At 38.0% G+C, this 20,209-nt stretch overlaps 1 protein-coding gene across 6 annotated transcripts in view; it reads left to right on the top strand.

Annotated features, from left to right (window-relative positions):
* SYNE2 (spectrin repeat containing nuclear envelope protein 2) overlaps nucleotides 1–20,209 on the top strand; it is a 390,475-nt gene that overhangs the window by 101,956 nt on the left and 268,310 nt on the right. For all 6 annotated transcript variants that reach the window (XM_074393137.1, XM_074393136.1, XM_074393135.1 and 3 more), the window contains exons 7-9: nucleotides 5,804–5,985; nucleotides 12,107–12,303; nucleotides 18,284–18,384. In XM_074393137.1, coding sequence (XP_074249238.1) covers nucleotides 5,804–5,985; nucleotides 12,107–12,303; nucleotides 18,284–18,384 — 480 coding nt within the window. The remainder of the gene's footprint in view (nucleotides 1–5,803; nucleotides 5,986–12,106; nucleotides 12,304–18,283; nucleotides 18,385–20,209) is intronic.

Genomic DNA, 20,209 nt, shown 5'->3' with positions numbered 1-20,209 from the left:
CATTTCATTTCACAGATATTTTTGAGCACTTACTACATGCTAGCTCTTGTATGAGGACATCAAGATTTAGTGATGGTTATAGTTCTGACTTTATAAAACATATGATTGATAAATATGTTTTTTCAGGCCTGGAATTCTAACATAGTGCAGGTTTTCTGCACTACCTAAAAGGTTGTGTTTGCTGTATGTCCATAATTATTTTGAAAATAACTTGGAAACAATACTGCGTTTTATTTCTTTAAGAAAATCTAAACCAAATATGGTGAAATGTTAAAATTTGATAGTTCATAGGCATTTATTACTTCTTCCTATTTATTACAGCTTTCTGGTATTTGAAATATAATTTAAAAATTTAATAGAGATAAAAATTATCTAAATCCACCATTCACTATAACTGCTATAAATAATTTAGTATATAGTCTTTATGATATATACAGCAAGAATTAATGTATATTCATATGTATATATTTTAACAAATGGAGGCACGATGTTTGCTGTAAAGTACTATATTTCACTAATGATAGAAGGCACATGATCATTTGTAGTTATAGGTAATTTCAGATAAGAATGCCCTTAAGGTAAAACCTTTGCAGTACGATCTTAATTATTTCTATGGGCCAAATTCTTAGAAGTAACATTGTGTCATAGGGTTTGCAAACTTAAAGCTTTCTTTTTCAGACTGAGTCTTGCTCTGTTGTCCAGGCTGGAGTGTAGTGGCGTGATCTCGGCTCACTTCAGTCTCTGTCTCCCAGGTTCAAGCTGATTCTCATGCCTCAGCCCCCCACGTAGCTGGGATTACAAGTGCCCACCCCTACGCCTAGCTAAATTTTGTATTTTTAGTAGAGACGGAGTTTCACCATGTTGGCCAAACTAGTCTCAAACTCCTGACCTCAAATGATCCACTTGCCTTGACCTCCTCAAAATGCTGGGATTACAGGCGTGAGCCACCACAGCTGGCCTTTTTTTTTAATTAAAAAAATTTAAGTAAACTTTTGTTGATGTATATGTAACATACACAGATAAAAGTGAACAGGTCTTAGGTACAGAGCTTGATGAATATTTACAAATGAAACACACCCATATAATCACCCTGCCAGATAGAAATACAGAACTTTGCCAGCATCCCAAAGTGCCCCCGGGTCCTTCTCCCAATCACTGCCCTCCTTTCCTAAAGATAATCACCACTTTGAGCTCCATGGATAAGTGTAGAGTCTTTAACTCCATACAAATGGAATTATAAATGTCTTCTTTTATGTACACTAAGTACTCTTTTGTGTTTGACTTACTTCACTTTACATCATGTCTGTGAGATTTACCTGATTGTAGCAAGTATCAGTAAGTCTTTCTTTTTCATTGCTGTGCTTGAATATACAATTGTATGTATATACCATATTTACCATTGTATTGTTGATGTCTATTTCTTCTGCTGCCAGTTTTTTTTCTTTTTTTTTTCCTTTCTTTTTTTTTTAAGATGGAGTCTCACTCTGTCACCCAGGCTGGAGTGCAGTGGCACGATCTTGGCTCACTACAACCTCTGCCTCCCTCCCGGGTTCAAGTGATTCTCCGGCCTCAGCCTCCCAAGTAGCTGAATTATTGGTGTGTGCCACTACACCCAGCTAATTCTGTATTTTTACTAGAGATGGGGTTTCACATTGTTGGCCAGGCTGGTCTCGAACTCCTGACCTCAAGTGATCTGCCTGCCTCTGCCTCTGAAAGTGCTGGGATTACAGATGTGAGCCACCACAAGCAACCTGTTGCCAGTTTTTAGCTTTATGAATAAAGCTGCTAAGGACATTCTTGTATAAATCCTCATTTCTAACCTGTATCTACCTAGGAATGTAATTGATGGTCTTAGAGCATATGATCTTTAGCTTTAGTATATACTGCCAAACAGTTGATCAAAGTGGTTGTTCCAGGTTACGCTCAACAGAATTTCTTGCTACAATCCCTGCTGCTAATAGTTGGCATTTAAAATTTTTTATTTAAGCCTTGATGTTATGTGTAATGATTTGTAGGAGTTTAAAAATATATTCTAGGCTGGGTGCAGTGGCTCAGGCCTATAATCCCCGGCACTTTGAGAGGCTGAGGCAGGAGGACTCTTTGAGCTCAGGAGTTTAAGACCAGCCTGGCAACATAAGGAAACCCCATCTCTACAAAAATAAAAATAAAAATAATTAGCTGGGCATGGTAGTACCCGTCTGTGGTTCCAGCTTTTCTGGAGGCTGAGGTGGGAGAAGCACTTGATTCCAGGAGGTTGAGGCTGTAGTGAGCCATGATTGTGCCATTGCACACTAGCCTAGGCAACAGAGCAAGACCCTGTCCCAAAAAATATGTAGGTATAGATAAATACACATACATATATACTGGAGATCATATATTTATACATGTAATATATGTGATCTTCAGTGAATATATTACATATATAATATATAGATATATATTCAACAAAGAACTTTTATCCAGTATATATGTATGTATAAATATATATGTATACTTTTGTCCAGTATACATATGTAATATATATATGTGTATATAATACATATACTGGAAAAAAGTTCTTTGTAGAATATATATAAATTGCAAAGAATTCTGACTCAGTGGCTTGCTTTTTCAGTCTTAATGAAGATGCATTCATAATTTTAATAGTTTTAATGTATCAACTGCTTTTGTGGCTTATACTATTAGATTCCTTTTTTTTTTTTCTGGGACAGTTTTGCTCTGTTACTCAGGCTGGAGTGCAGTGGCATCGTGGCGTAATGGCTCACTACAACCTCCACTTCCCAGGTTCAAGTGATTCTCCTGCCTCAGTCTCCTGAGTATCTGGGATTACAGGTGTGCACCACCATGCCTGGCTAATTTTTGTATTTTTAGTAGAGATGGGGTTTCGCCATGTTGGCTGGGCTGGTCTTGAACTCCTGATCTCAGGTGATCCACCTGCTCAGCCTCCCAAAGTGTTGGAATTACAGGTGTGAGCCACCGTGCCTGGCCTTTTATATTCTTTAAGGACCTCTTTTACTGTGAAGTATTTTCTAGAACAGTTTTGTCCAATAGGATATTCTGCAATGATGGAACTGTTCCATAGCTATATTGTACAAAACAGTGACCACTAGCCACTTGTGGCTGTTGAACACTTGAGATGTGGGTGGCATGGCAGGGGAACTGAATTACTCAATTAATTTGAATTTAAATCTCACATGTGCTTAGTGGCTGTCATACTGGACAACCCAGTTCTGAAAACTTGTTTTAAATATTATATTTAGATCTACAGTCTTTAAAGAATGAATTCATTGCCTATGTTATATTGAAACAATCAAAATTTACTTTTTTCCATATGGCTATCCAGTTTACCCAACACTGTTCATTGGAAAACTCACCATTTTCCTACTGTGCTGTGTAGTGTCAGCTTCATACATGAAGTTGCCCTATATGTGAGGCTCCTTTTTTACATTTTTTCTTTTTCTTTTTCTTTTTCTTTTTGAGATGGAGTCTCACTCTGTCACCCAGACTGGAGTGCAGTGGTAAGATCTTGCCTCACTGCAGCCTCCACCTCCTGGGTTCAAGTGATTCTTCTGTCTCAGCCTCCTGAGTAGCTGGGAGTACAGGTGCCTACCACCATGCCCAGCTAAATTTTGTATTTTTGGTAGAGACAGGGTTTCACCATGTTGGCCAGGCTGGTATCAAACTCATGACCTCGTGATCCGCTCACCTCGGCCTCCCAAAGTGCTGGGATTACAGGTGTGAGCCACTGCGCCCAGCCTGTGAGGCTCCAATTTCAAATTACCTATTTTGGTTGATGACGTCTCTTCACACCAGTACTATACTTGGTTAATTTTGGTGACTATATAGTAAGTCTTGATATCTGATAGTGTAAATTGTCTGACATGTTCTTTAAGAAAATCTTTGTTATTTACTTTTTGCATTTTTATATAAATTTTATGAATAACTTGTCACACATGTGCGTGCACACACATACACATTTTCTGCTGGGATTTTTACTGAGATGATATGGAATATATGAAACAGTTTGGAAAAAACTCATATTTAAAAAATACTACATTTTTCAATCTATAAATATTTTAATCTGTTCAAAATATTTTCTAATTTTCTTTACTATTGCTTAGGCCTAGTGCAGTGGCTCATACCTGTAATTCCAGCACTTTGGGAGGCTGAGGTGGGCAGATCACAAGGTCAGGAGTTCAAGACCAACCTGACCAACATGGTGAAACCTTGTCTCCACTAAAAATAGAAAAATTAGCCAGGCGTGGTGGCACGCGCCTGTAATCCCAGCTACTCAGGAGGCTGAGGCAGCAGAATTACTTGAACCTGGGAGGCGGACGTTGCAGTGAGCCAAGATTGCGCCACTGCACTCCAGCCTGGGTGACAGAGTGAGACTTCGTCTAAAAAAAAAATACGTATATATATGGCGCTTAATTTCTGAATATTTGGAGATTTTGTCTTTTATATATTTGCTGCTGACTAGAAATTTCTGAATATTTGGAGATTTTTGTCTCTTATATATTTGCTGCTGAGTAGAATTTCAGTGTGGTCAGAGAGCATCCTCTAAGTGATTTCAGTCCTTCAGAATTGCTGCAGCTTGCTATATGGTGCAGCATGGTCAGTTTCAGTAAATGTTCTGTATGCTCGTGAAAGGAATGTGGGTCTAGTGCTTTCTAGATCAATGCTAATCAGATGAAGTTTGTTAATTGTGTTGTTGACATCTATTATTATTGATTGTCTGGTTAGTTTGTCAGTTGTTGAGAGCAATGTATTAAATACTTTTATGTTTATGAATTTATCTTTCAAAATTTTGGATAGATATCATATTGCCCTCCAAAAGAATTGGGCCAATTTGTACATTTACTAGCAATATAAGAATGTCTAGTTTCGGCCGGGCGCGGTGGCTCAAGCCTGTAATCCCAGCACTTTGGGAGGCCGAGGCAGGTGGATCACGAGGTCGAGAGATCGAGACCATCCTGGTCAACATGGTGAAACCCCGTCTCTACTAAAAGTGCAAAAAATTAGCTGGGCATGGTGGCACGTGCCTGTAATCCCAGCTACTCAGGAGGCTGAGGCAGGAGAATTGCCTGAGCCCAGGAGGCGGAGGTTGCGGTGAGCCGAGATCGCGCCATTGCACTCCAGCCTGGGTAACAAGGGCGAAACTCCATCTCAAAAAAAAAAAAAAAAAAAAAAAAAAAAAAAAGAATGTCTAGTTTCTCATACTTTCACTATCACTGGATGTTACCTTTACATTTCTTTTGCCTGTATAATATAGTAAAAGCTATCCTTTTGCTGTATACATTTAAATTTCATAAATTACTAATGCAATTGTTTTTTGTAGGTTTAATGGCAATTTTATTTTATTCCTCTGGACTTGTCTATCCATATGTTTGAGTAGCTTTTTTTCTATATGTACATTTGTTCTTAATGAATGCATTTCACTTGATCCAGTCTCTAAAGATACTCTAGACTAGGAGCTCAACTTGGTTCAGTTCAATTCGGTTTGATAGGTGTTAAGCTGCAGTGAAGTGCTCCGTAAGCACTTTAGGGGGATGAATGTATACTAGCCCTCAACGTGGGAGAGCCTGCCTGGGTGAGGGTAAGGAACGAATCAAGTCATTCCTTAGGAAGCGAAAGTGGAGTCCACATGGCAGATACTTCAAGGATTTGCCCAGCACTCATTTCACCAGGAGTAAACTGTGACTGTCTTAGGAGGCTTTTCAGGTCTTATTTTGAGTGGAAATTTTGGCCCAATGCTGGTAACTTACGCTTTTATAAACATTAAGTCTTATTTTGCCTTCCTTAGATTGAGAAGCTTGCCCAGACTCTTTCTTGCAATTACAACCAGCCTTCCCTGGATGATGTGAGTGTGGTTGATTCATCTCCTACCTCAAGTCCTCCAGCTAAGAAATGCTCCAAAGTGCAAGCAAGATGGCAGATGTCTGCAAAAAAGGCCCTTCTTTTGTGGGCTCAGCAACAATGTGCCACGTAAGTAGTTTGCTATGATCATAAGAGAGACACAGGGCAGCTGTATCAACCAATAGCACCTCACCACCCAAATACCCCTTTACCACCCAAACCTCCCTCGCTTGCAATGAAAATGCTTATTCTCCCCCTTCCTCTCAGTGCATCTTCCACACATGGAAGCCAGAGAGCTCAGCCACTTTTGGTTTCAAAGGCCGGAGTGTGGTATCACCTGGGTAAACTAACTCATCCCTACCTGCTGTGTTTAGATGGCCTATTATTACATGGAAATAAGGTGGTACTTAAATGCCAGGCATGGTGGCTCACTCCTGTAATCCCAGAGCTTTGTGAGGCTGAGGCAGGCAGATCTCTTGAGGTCAGGATTTTGAGACCAGCCTGGCCAACATGGTGAAACCTTGTCTCTACTAAAAATACACAAAAAATTAGCCTTTTGTGTTGGCCCATGCCTGTAATCCCAGCTACTTGGGAGGCTGAAGTGGAAGAATTGCTTGAACCTGGGAGATGGAAGTTACAGTGAGCTGAGATCATACCACTGCACTCTAGCCTAGGTGACAGAGTGAGACTCTGTCTCAAAAAAAAAAAAGTGGTACTTAAATATTGTTTTCTTTATGCACAGTTCCCCTATGCATCTGCAAAGTAGATTTAGATTTAAAAAATTTTACCACAATAAGAGCTCTTTAATAGACAGCACGGTATCTTAATTGTATTCCCAGGACCAAGGCTAATGTGATTTCATGGCATGTGTTCTCTAAACGTGTGTTGAATGAATGAATTAACAAATGGGTGATAAGGCCGGACTCACTGGCTAACACCTATAATCCCAGCACTTTGGGAGGCCAAGGCAGGCGGATCACAAGGTCAAGTGATCAAGACCATCCTGGCCAACATGGTAAAACCCCATCTCTACTAAAAATACAAAAATTAGCTGGGCATGGTGGTGGGCGCCTGTAGTCCCAGCTAATCCGGAGGCTGAGGCTGGAGAATCTCTTCAACCTGGGAGGCAGAGATTGCAGTGAGCCGAGATTGCACCTGCGTGACAGAGTGAGACATCATCTCAAAAAAAAAAAAAAAAAGAGTTATAAGTAGCCAGTACATAAACTTATATATTAAGAGACCTCAGAGTTTAGAAATATAGCTCAATTAGGAAGCACAGAGACCAGACAGTATGTGTTTTGAGATAGGGTCTCACTTTGTTACCCAGGCTCGTGTTCAGGGTGCAGTTATGGCTCACCACAGCCTTGACCTCCCAGGCTCAATTGATCCTTCCACCTTAGCCTCCTGAGTAGCTGAGACTGCAGTTGTACACCATCATGCCTGGCTAATTTTTGCATTTTTTGTAGAGATAGGGTTTTGCTATGTTGCCCAGGCTGGTCTCAGACTCCTGAGCTCAAGCAATTCACCAGGCTCTGCCTTCCAAAGTGCGGTGATTGCAGGTGTGAGCTACCACAACAGGCTGGAGTATGCATTTTTAAAAATTGGGGATAATAAAGGAAAGTTAGTGCTCATATATATATTTTAACAAAGAAAAATGTTTTCTGCTCTTAACTTTTTCATTGTAACCAATGTCTGAGATGGAGTTTAGGAAGAGCTGTAGAGTTCAAAAGGCATTTCTTGTCACATCATAGCATTGTTAGGTAAATAGGGTTATAAATATGTTGCTAAGCCCTTTCAAATGCAGGACTTCAGAGTAAGTCCTTCCTGCTGACAGGCCAAGAAAGAGCTGAATTTCTTCCTTCAGTCTTACTTTTATTCCTTTTGAAGGGGAGTTTCGCTCTTATCGTCCAGGCTGGAGTACAGCGGCACGATCTCAGCTCACTGCAACCTCCACCTCCCAAGTTCAAGCAATTCTCCTGCCTCAGCCTCCTGAGTAGCTGGCATTACAGGTGTGCACCATAATGCCCAGCTAATTTTGTATTTTTAGTAGAGACGGGATTTTACCATGTTGGCCCAGGCTGGTCTTGAACTCCTGATCTCAGGTGATCCGCCCACCTCGGCCTTCCAACATGTTGAGATTGCAAACGTGAGCCACCACGCCCGGCCCAGCCTTACTTTTCTTCAGTTGCCATTCATCCCCTGAACATACATAACCTTATATGGAGGCTTAAAGTACATTAAATGAATTGTTTCTTGAATCACCTAGAGATAATTGTACTCCAGTTTTATAAATTTTAATAATCCCAAACAGTATTTGTGAAAAGCATTATGTCATACTCAGATTTATTTCATTTATGCATAAATAACCTTCAAGTCCTTTCAAAGCCATATATATTTTACCATAGTGTGTCTTTTCTTCGTGTCTCCCCGCTTTCTTAGTTTTCAACTATAGAGCTTATGCTAAGCTTATTTTTGTGGGGTTTTGCCATGCTGCCCGGGCTGGTCTCAAACTCCAGCTTCTTATTAAATTTAGCACCTCTTTTTAAGTAATTCATCATGAGTTTATCCTAGTTTGGCCTTCATTACTGGTATAATTAGATAACTTTTATTTCAATATTCTGTGTTATATTTCAGTAAGACTGTTTTGTAAGTAACATGTTACATTTTCTCATTTGTGAAACAGATGAATCAGGCCTCATTCCCCACATCTAAATGAGCATTGGTCCTGCCAACCAGGAGCCTAATTCCACCCTCTCTAAGGTCTGGCAGCAGCGTCTTTGAGGTATTGGCTTTGGCTCATCAGTGCAGAGCTGACCTCAGCTGACCATCCCTTTAGGTATTATTAGGTTGGTGCAAAGGTGATTCTGGTTTTTGTCATTACTTTTAATTACTTAAAAGTAATTGCATTACTTTTGCCATTGCTTTATGTTTTGCCATTACTTCTCATGGTAATGGCAAAATGTAAAGCAATGGCAAAAGTTATGGTACTTCTTTTGTACCCACCAAATAGTTTAGCTTAGTCTTGCTCACTCTAAAGTCAGAGAGTACCTGGATTTGAAGTCCTGGCGCCCTGTACTAACTGGTGACTTTGAACACCTTATCTAACTTTTTGTTGCAGTCTCTTCAGTCATAAAATCTGGACAACAGTAATGTCGTAGGTTGTTGTATGCATGATAAGAATTAATTTTTTTTAAAGCATTTAGAACAGTTTCTGGATGAAGCAGGTACCACAGACGTATTTGTTAGACAACACAAAAATGACGGCTATGTGACTGCTATGTAGTTTATTACAGTCATAGTTTTAAGCTTTTTTTCTCTTAGTAAACAGGAAGACCCAGGTCATCTGAAGCAGACTATTTCCTGAGTCGCTTTTATCATTTGACTAATACCTTAAAACAGTCTAGTGAATTTCTTCATGCTTTTTATGGGATATGAAAGGACACTCTAGTTGTTCTAGAGTATAGCCCAAATATTACAGGCAATTATCCCTTTTAAAAGACTTTCACCGATCCTTTATGAGGCATGGAATACTGATGAAGTGATTTTAAAAAAAATAGGTGTCTTAAGCCCTGATTATATGCCAGAAACTGTTTGTGGAATGAGTCTACAGTGGTGAACAAGAAAGGCAAAGCCCTAGCTCTCAAATGCTTGCATACTGATGGGAAAAGCAGGAATTATCATTCAGAAATACAATAATTACAGTTGGCAAACAGATTAGGAAGGACTTTTGATATGGTCAGGAAGGTTGAGCACAGGGAGAGTGTCTCCTTTAGTGTAGGTGGTATGGCAGGGCTTTGCTGTGGAGAGACTTTGAGCTGAGTCCTGAAGTGGGAGGCTTTATGAAGATCTTTGAGAAGGAGCATCCAGGGACGGTGACTAGGAGGGCAGCTGTGAGAAACAGGAACGAGGCTGGTGTGTCTGTAATGCTGTAAGAGAGGGGAGATAGGGCTTGTGGGCCAGGTTGAGAGATGAAATACAATGGCTAGCTAATGATGTTTGTATATATCTATAGATATCTATGCATCTGTATCTATCTATAATCTGTAGATATATAATATAGATATATAATTATAATATAGGTATATAATATGTAATATAGATATATAATATGTATATAATATATACATAATATATCTACATAGCTATAGTTATGTAATATAGATATCGCTATCTATAATATCTATATTATAGATATGAATCTATAGATATCTATATAATATAGATATGTATTGATATATCTATAGATATATCAATAATTATATATCTATAATATATGTAGATAAATATCTATATGTATAATATGTATTAATCTATATATCTCTATATAAAATATATTAATCTATATATCTATATATAAAATATATTAATCTATATCTACATATATTATAATTACATATTATATAATATATATTAATCTATATCTACATATCATATATTACATCTATATATAATAGATATATCTATATGTTATAGATATATAATATAGTTATATCTATATAGATACATATCTGTATTATATATCTACATATTATAGATATATAATATAGATATATTTATATAGATATTATCTATGTATTATATGTCTACATATAGCTATAGCATATATATTATATATCTACATTATATAGATATAACTATATAGTTTTTTATTGTATAGATATAACTATGTTATATAGTTTTTTATTATATAGTTTTTATATATTATATAGATATAGCTATATTATATAGTTTTATATATCAATATATTATATAGCTATAGTATATAGTTTTTTATTGTGATAAATATATATGTAATCTAAAATATGCCATTTTGACCTTTCTTTTTTTTTTTTTTTTTTTTTTTTTTTTTTTTTGAGACGGAATCTCGCTCTGTCTCTAGGTAGGAGAGTGCAGTGGTGCAATCTCAGCTCACTGCAACCTCCCCTTCCCAGCTTCAAGAATTCTCCTGCCTCAGTCTCCCAAGTAGCTGGGATTACAGGCACATGCCACTATGCCTAGCTAATTTTTGTATTTTTAGCAGAGACGGGGTTTACACCATTTTGGTCAGGCTAGAGGCTAGTCTCCAACTGCTGACGTTGTGATCCAACTGCCTCGGCCTACAAAATGCTGGGATTACAGATGTGAGCCACTGCGCCCATCCCATTTTGACCATTTTAAATTGTACAGTTCAGTGGCACTAACTATATTCATATTATTTTCTAAACATTACTATTCTCTGTCACCAGAACTTTTTCATTTTGTGAAACTGCTCCTGTTAAACCGTAACTCCCCATTACCCCCAACCACCATTCTACTTCTCAGGCCTCTGGCAACCACGATTCTACTTCTCTGTAAATTTGACTATACTGCATACCTCATACGAGTGGTATCATATGGTATGTGTCCTTTTGTGACTGGCTTATTTCACTTAGCATGGTTTTTAAGGTTTATTCATCTTGTAGCATGTATCAGAATTTCCCTCCTTTTTTTGAGACAGTCTCATTCTGTCACCTGGGCTGGAATGCAATGGTGCGGTTATAGCTACTGCAGCTTCAGTTTTCCTGTATCAGGCGATCCTCTCGCCTCAGCCTCTCAATGTACTGGGATTACAGGTATGAGCCAATGTGCTCAACCAGAATCTTCCTTCTTTTTAAGGCTGAATAATAGTCATTGTACATGTATACCACATTTTAAAAAATCCGTTCATCTTCAGTGATGGATTTTATGCAGAAGAGTAACAAGTCTGTCTATCTAGTAAGCTACTGGGCATGATTGCAGACAATGTATCATTTAATTTGTCCCACTGAAAAAGAAAATGCTTTTCTCTAGTTAGGAACCTTACCTGTATGTAGAAGTTTAAAGGCAGACTTGAGCCAACAGATTTGGTAATGAAGGAAATCAATCTTGAGTGAATATTATTATCTCCTGGAGGGCTTTTAAAGGCACAGATTTCAGGCTCACCTCCAGAGTTTGATTCAGCAGGTATGGGATTCAGCCTGAGAATTTGCATTTCTAAACCTGCAGTCCAGGTGACACTAATGTTGCTGGCTCAGGAACAACATGTTGAGAATCAGTGTTCTGTGATATTTTGAGTGTCATGAAACTTGGCGTTTTCCTTTAATTTGGTCACAAGATTAAAAATTTTATCTGGCATAATGTTTCTAATTTATTTGATTTGCCAAATTTTGTTTTAATTACTATTGAATATAGTGGAGGTGTATGTTTCATTATTTTTAATAGTATTTATCATGTTTTTGTCCTTTTATGATAGGTATGAGTCTGTCAATGTGACAGACTTTAAGTCAAGCTGGAGAAATGGGATGGCTTTTTTGGCCATCATTCATGCCTTGCGACCAGACCTAATTGACATGAAGAGTGTGAAGCATAGGTCTAACAAAGACAATCTGAGAGAGGCCTTCAGAATTGCAGAACGAGAATTAAAAATCCCTAGACTCCTGGAACCAGAAGGTAAAGAAGCTTCTTTGCTTTTAAAACAATTTTTAAGGCTTAGCATGAAGTTGATTTCAAAATAGTATCTCTACATGAGCAAACATAAAAGCATTCTATTTTAGTCTTGGAGGGTTTAACTTAAACTCTTTATTTTATTTTATGCAATTAAAGATTTCCTACCAGTTTGTTCACTTCAGTAATTATAGGGGAAGCCACAGCTGAAAGAAACAGTGCTGTTATTAGGAATAATTTGAACCTCTGTCTTGATTTTCTTCTATTACATTCTGTGTTTTGTTCTTCTTGATTCTATTATTCTGTTCTAAATCTCTTTTGTGAGATGTTTCTCTAAGTCTTGAATTAAAGTTGTTTATTTGTCTCTCCTTCACACCCTCTGTGTTAAAGCTGAACCTCTGTGAGAATAGAAATTGTTGCTTTCCTGCCTCCCCCTAAATGGTTGGCCAAGCTTTGTCCATCGATTCTGCTCAATCAGTTGTGTTGGATTGTTAAGAGCACCATCCTAAGTACTGGTTATTTTTACAGAGATATCATCGAATTATAATTTAGCTTTATAAAATTAAGATTTAAAAATTTTACTTCTTTCTCAAAAGCACTTTACTTTGGATTGTAATGCTTCATAATGTAACCAAAGCTATTAAAAAATCATTAAGGTCATAATAGAAGTATACAGGATTAGTGAAAATTATGATGAATGAATAGGTCAAGGACATTTAAATTCTACTCTCAGCTCTATTACTGGGGTGTGTATATCAGTGTTTAGTGACTGGCTCTCCCAAACAATGGGAAATACACACACATTTACACTGACTCTTACAGATTTTACTAATATTAAGGAATGTGTATTATTTTATAAATAATTATAAAATTTATGATGTGCTTTCTTACAGATTGCATATAGCCCCAAAATACTTTTATTGATTTTTGCCGAAGTTTATATCCATCTATAACCAACTTAGGGTTGTATCTGCTGAAGAAGTATAGTTCTGACATGAGTGTTAGTTTAGAATTTCCTTTATGTTAATAAGTAAGTGGAATAAGAGATATATTAGAACTTCATTTGTTCTTCAATGACATGAATGACTTCTTTGCTGAATCGAATTCTAGAAGAATATTTTTTCAGCTTTTTATGCTATTCACAATGCAACTAACACCTACAGATAACACATTTTTAAGATTTACCTGCATTATTAACAATTTCTTCATCCTTTTTTAGCAGTGAACAAAACAATCTAGCCCTCATTTGCAGACTTCTGTGTTATAAATGCTACTGCTATGACTGATTTCAAGTTACCAAAGTACAGTCACTGAACACAGAATTAGAGAAAGATGTGCAGTACCACATCATTATATATTGTTTCCATCATACAGATAATAGACAGCCTCAAGAGCATAGATAACAGTAAAATGTAATACAATAATTGGGAAGTGATAAGTTTTGAGTTTTTATTACCTATGCTTTTAATATAATTTGTACATTTGTATTTTAGGTACATCATTAAAAATTATGATTTAATTTTTAATGATGATTTTTTTCACAGCCAGCTTACAAAACTTCTGAACATTTAGCAATTGGCTCTCTTAAGCCTATGTGAGTCAGCTAGCTTCAGCATACTCACTGACTAGGGACTGTGGTTTTGTTACTTAATTTTTTGGTTTCAAGCAGATTTGTTAGGAGATAATTCACATACCATATAATTTATCCACTTAAGTATACAAGTTAGTGGTTTCTAGTATACAGCCTGCCCTCCATGTCTGTGGGTTCTATATCCATGGAGTCAGCCAACATTGGATTGAAAATACTTGAAAAAAAACCAGCATATGTCCTGAGCATGTACAGACGTTTTTCTTGTCGTTATTCCCTAAACAATACTTGTTACACAATTGTATAACAACTATTTACATAGCATTTACGTTGCATTGGATATTAAAAGCAATCTAGAGATGAGTCCTGGAACCAGTCCCTGTGGATACCAAGGACAGCTATATTCACAGAATTGTTCAATCATCGTCACAGTTTGTTTTAGAACATTTTTGTTATCCCCAAAGGAACTCCTGTGACCATTAGCAATTACTCTCCATTTGCCTTCAACCCCTCCATGCCCCAGTACTTTCTGTCAAGATAGTTTTGCCTCTTTTGAACATTTCACGTAAGTGGAATTATACAATACTTGGTGTTTGTGACTGGTTTCTTTAGCTTAGTAAAATGTCTCCAAGGTTATCCATGTTGTGGCATATGTCATTACTTCATTCCTTTTTGTTTATTTGTTTGAGTCAGAGTCTCACTTTGTTGCCCGGCCTGGAGTGTAGTGGCGGATCTTGGCTCACTGCAACCTCTGCCTCCTGGGTTAAAGCAATTCTTGTGCCTCAGTCTCCTGAGTAGCTGGGACTACAGGTGTGCTCCACTTCACAGTTTTCTTTTTCTTTTTTTTTTTTTTAGACTCCATCTCAAACCCCAACTTTGATTTTTAGAACAATTTTAGATTTATGGAAAAATTGAGAAGATAGTGCAATAAGTTTTCATAAACCCTGCAACCAATTTCCCCTATTGTTAACATCTTACCTTAGTATAGTACATTTGTTACAATTAATGAACCAATATGATTACGTTATTTTAAATTAAGGTCACAGTTTATTTAGATTTTCTTAGTGTTTAGCTAATGACCTTTTTCTCTTTCAAGATCCCAGCCAGGATACCACATTATATTTAGCTGTCATGTCTCCTGTGACTCCTCTTGATTGTGACTTTTCCAGACTTTTAAATAAATGACCTTGACAGTTTTGGAGATTACTAGTTAGGTATTTTGTAGCATGCCGGTTTATTGCAATTTGCCTTATGTTTTCTTCTCATGATGATGCTGGGTTTTTGTGTTCTTGGGAGGAAGAACACAGCAGTAGAATGTCATCCTTATCACAGCCTTCCAAGGGTACGTACTGTCAACATGACTTTTCACTGTTGATGCTTACCTGGATCCCCTGGCTGAGCTAGTGCTGATCAGGGTTCTCATGGTGAAGTTACCCTTTTCTCCCGCTTCTTTCCATACTGTACTCTTTGGAGGGAAATCACTGCACAGCCCACGTTTGGGAGAGTTACACACACTCTCCTTGACGGCAAATTACCTACATAAAGTATTTGAAGATCTTCTGCATAGAGATTCATCTCTTCTCCCCCAATTGACTTATTTATTCAGTCATTTATTTATATCAGTATGGGCTTATTGATATTTTATACTCTTAGTTGTAATCCAGTACTACTTTGTTTATTTTAATGCCTTTTTTTTTTTTTTTTGAGGTGTAGTCTTGCTCTTTCGCCAGGCTGGAGTGAAGGGGCGCAATCTCGGCTCACTACAACCTCCACCTCCTGGGTTCAAGCGATTCTTCTGCCTCAGCCTCCCGAGTAGCTGAGACCACAGGCACGTGCCACCATGCCTGGCTATTTTTTTTGCATTTTTAGTAGAGACGGGGTTTTCACCATGTTGACCAGGATGGTCTCGGTCTCTTGACTTCGTGATCTGCCTGCCTTAGCCCCCAAAGTGCTGGGATTACAGGTGTGAGCCACCGCACCTGGCCTTTAATGCTTAATTTTTTTTAAAGTCCTCTTTAAGCTCAAAGTTCTGGCCACTAGGAGCTCCTGCAGTTGGCTCCTATGCTCCTTTGTTGTAGCCCCATCAGTATGAGGTTTGTTTGTTTTTGAGCATTTTCTTACTTTCTGCCTTGACAAATGCTGCAGGCTCATCTTGTATATTTCCTGCCCTAGTCTTAGGATCAGTCATTTCTCCAAGGAGCTCTGGCTCTTTTTTTTTTTTGGAGACAGAGTTTCGCTCTTGTTACCCAGGCTGGAGTGCAATGGCGCAATCTCGGCTCACCGCAACCTCCGCCTCCTGGGCTCAGGCAATTCTCCTGCCTCAGCCTCCCAAGTAGCTGGGATTACAGGCATGTGTTACCATGCCCAGCTAATTTTTGCATTTTTAGTAGAGAGGGAGTTTTGGCTTGACCAGGCTGGTCTCAAACTCCTGACCGCAGGTGATCAGCCGCCTTGCAGGCTTAAGCCACTGCGCCCCGCCTGCCTACACCCATGTTTCTACAGTTTGGACATTGTTTGGACTTCGTGTTGATTGCCACTAATTCTTGTTAATTTTTTACCCCTGTCTTTCCCCCGCTTTCCTTTTTACCTTTTCACTGTTTCTTTGTCTTTTCGTTTTATTTTCCTTTATTTTTCCTCTTGCTCTGTTCTAATTTCCTGTTTCTGATGACTATCTGTTTTAAATACTTTTCTCATATTGTGATTCTCCAAATCGTTATTATTAGTATAAAATATTTTCTCCATTTTAGGATATGCGAATAACCTGGCAACTAATGAAATAGACACTATAGTAGAAACAAATTTCCTCTGCATAATTAATTGCCTATAATTCATTATAAATGGCTTAAATAATAGCTCAAAAATGTGAAATACACCATGATTTATTTATGCAAACCAAATACCATAGTCATATTTGAATAAGGGAACTATTTTGACATAATATTGTTAACGCATTTAATCATCACGCATGGCTTCATATATAATGAGAAATTTTTATAAAGCAATATCTAACTAAGCCAGTATCATTATTTTATGTATCTCTTGATGTTTATGTCTTTTTCAGTTAAAGATAGAATAACTTAATTCTTAGAAATTCTTCCTATATTGAAACCCCGCCCTCAGCTTCTTATTGCTAGCTTTTATATGCTTACTGCCTTGTTTGCAAGTGGATTAGATTTATTTTCTATGTCAGCTGACTTACAGCACTCATTGAACCTATGAAATACGTCCACTAAAACATGCATGGTGTGTTGTATTTGTTATTTGTTTTTCTCCCAACCTTAAATTCCTTGAGGGACAGATAATGTTTTAAGACGTCTAGTGTCTGCTAGTTGAATGAATAAAGGGTTGAAACAGAAGCTCTCCAAAGGCATGGACCATACCTTACATATCCGTGTAGCCTCTGCCTGTGACCCACATTTATTGGCTCTCTGTATATATTTGTTGTGTTAAGTTTAACTGAATTAATAAGTAAATAGTGACGTTCTTTAAAAATATCTTCATTGGTTATTTAGGTCAAAAAAAAAACACACCACCAGATTAGGTGTTCATTTTGTCTGTGATATATTACATCCCCCTTTTTGTGGCTTTATGATCTCCTTTTCTTATTAGTTGCCCAGAGAAGTTCTTCACTTACAGAATTTATATACCTGGCACAGTGTCTTGTGTGCCAGCTACTTGTGAGGCTGAGGTTGGAGAATTGCTTGAGGCCTGGAGCTTGAGATCAGCCTGGGCAACACAGAGAGACCCTGCCTCTAAAAGAAAATAAATAAGAATTTGTAGTCTTTTAAATTTTGTTTAATTCAGCATTTTACAAACTTATTTCACCATGGACCCTTAATGCAACACAAAGCCTGGCCTGCAGAAGGCTCTCAGTGGTTACTTGTTCCATGAATGAATGAACAAACTCTGTGGATGTCTTAGATAAGCCTTCCATACAATATATGCTTTTGGAAATGCTTTACTGCACACATGCCAAGACCAACATGTCAGGAATGCATTCTAATTGCTGTATGTTCTTGCATTCCTGGAAGAATTTCTGTACAATGTCTCTAGAAAGAGGAATGCTTTGTTTTCTCATTTTCTCCTCTTCATCCTCTCTGACTACTTATGCGCTCAGACATACCCCCATAGTGACACTTTATTATTAGAAAAATGAGACTATGTACATACTAGTGCCAGGATTTAACCCAGATCTCTCCGAGTATAGATCTAAGCTCTTACCCACTGCACAGTCTTGCAGCAAGGCTGAGTAAACAGAGATTGCATGGCTGGGTGACTACTTTGGTACATTTCCAGAGTCTGTGAACCAAATGGCAGAGGCTATGACATAGCCTGTTCTTTGAGTATACATTATAGCAAGTGTGTAAGAGCTCATTGTTAGTGTGGTGTATCTTGCAGACGTGGATGTTGTTGATCCTGATGAAAAGTCCATCATGACCTATGTGGCACAATTTCTTCAGTATTCCAAAGATGCCCATGGGACTGGAGAGGAGGCTCGGGTATGTTTTCTTCTGTTTAAAACAAGCTCATTTTTGTTGTATACTGCTAATGGTTTAACTTTTAAAATTGAGATATAATTTGCATGCAGAACTTAAATACACAGTTTAATGAGTTTTGACAAAGCATTCACCCATGTAAATCATACTTCAGTCATGATGTAAAACATTTCTAGTACCTGGAATATTCCACTGGGCACCTTTTCTGTCTCTGCTCCCCACCCCAGGTAACCAGCATTGTAATTTCTTTCACTGTAGATTAGTGTTGAATATTCTTTTCTTTTTTAAGTTCAGAGAGATAATTTATTAAACTCTACTGAATTATCTGAAACAACTTTTAGATAGGCACTAATAAGACAAATGAAGTTAAACTTTAAAAAAAACCTCTAAAGATAGCAAATTTTTGTTTGTTAAAACATTCTATTTTTTATTTTTTTGAGGCACAGTCTCACTCCATCACTCAGGCTGGAATGTAGTTGGCTTTCAGCAACCTTTGCCTCCCGGTTGAAGTGATTCTCATGCCTCAGCCTCCCAAGTAGCTGGAATTACAGGCACGTGCCACCATACCCAGCTGATTTTTGTATATTTGGTAGAGACAGGGGTTTTACCATGTTGGCCAGGCTGGTCTTGAACTCCTGACTTCAAGTGATTTGCCTACCTCGGCTTCCCAAAGTGCTGAGATTACAGGAGTCAGCCACTGTGCCTGGCTTATCAAATTTTTGTGTATTATAATATTTATTACCTTTATACACACACACACATACATACATACATACATACATACATACATACATACATTTTCTTTTTTTTTTTTTTTTTGAGAGGGAATTTTGCTGTTTCACCGAGGCCGGAGTGCAGTGATGCAATCTCGGTTTACTGCAACCTCTGCCTCTCGGGTTCAAGCAATTCTCCTGCCTCAGCCTCCCAAGTAGCTGGGACTACAGGCGCATGCCACTATGCCCCGCTAATTTTTGTGTTTTTAGTAGAGATAGGGTTTCACCATGTTGGCCAGGATAGTCTCAGTCTCTTGACCTCATGATCCTCCTGCCTTGGCCTTGGCCTCCCAAAGTGCTGGGATTACAGGTGTGCGCCACTGTGCCCGGCAGATGTAATTTATATACAATAAAATTCATCTATTTAATGTGTTCATTTCAGTGGTTGTTAGTGTATTTACATGATCGGGCAACCTTCACCATCATCTAATTTTAGGACATTTGCCTGTTCTTTAGCTTCATATAAATGAAATTGTGAAATTCATATAAATGGGAGTGTTGTGTTCTGTTGTCAATCCCTATTTGTTGATATACTCTTGAACGACTTTTTCTTTTTTGGTTTGTTTTTTGAGACACAGTCTCACTCTGTAATGAGGCTGAAGTGCAGTGGCGTGATCTTGGCTTACTGCAACCGCCACCTCCTAGGCTCAAGTGATTCTTGTGCCTCAGCCTCCCGATAGCTGATATTACAGGCATGGACCATCATGCCCCGCTAATTTTTGTATTTTTAGTAGAGACAGGGTTTCACCATGTTGGCCAGGATGGTCTCAAACTCCTGGCCTCAAGTGATCTGCCCGCCTTGGCCTCCCAAAGTGCTGGGATTATAGGCGTGAGCCACTGAGCTCAGCCTTGAATTACTGTTAGATTGCCATTTGATTATTCAGTTTTTCCCTTTTACTTTCAGTCAGTTACATAAAATACTGTGGGTGAAAACTTCAGAAAAATTGCTGAGCAGCTGAAAAGAAACTCTTATTCTGCTTCTATGATGATAAAAGAGTGTTGTGAATTTAGTAAAATGTTTGAGAATATTACTTAAAAATGTGTTTTCAACCACG

This window comes from Saimiri boliviensis, chromosome 2 (assembly GCF_048565385.1).
Source record: "Saimiri boliviensis isolate mSaiBol1 chromosome 2, mSaiBol1.pri, whole genome shotgun sequence".
NCBI lineage: Eukaryota > Metazoa > Chordata > Mammalia > Primates > Cebidae > Saimiri > Saimiri boliviensis.
Note: the sequence above shows the minus strand (reverse complement) of the source record. Positions and strands in the feature narration are given on the sequence as shown.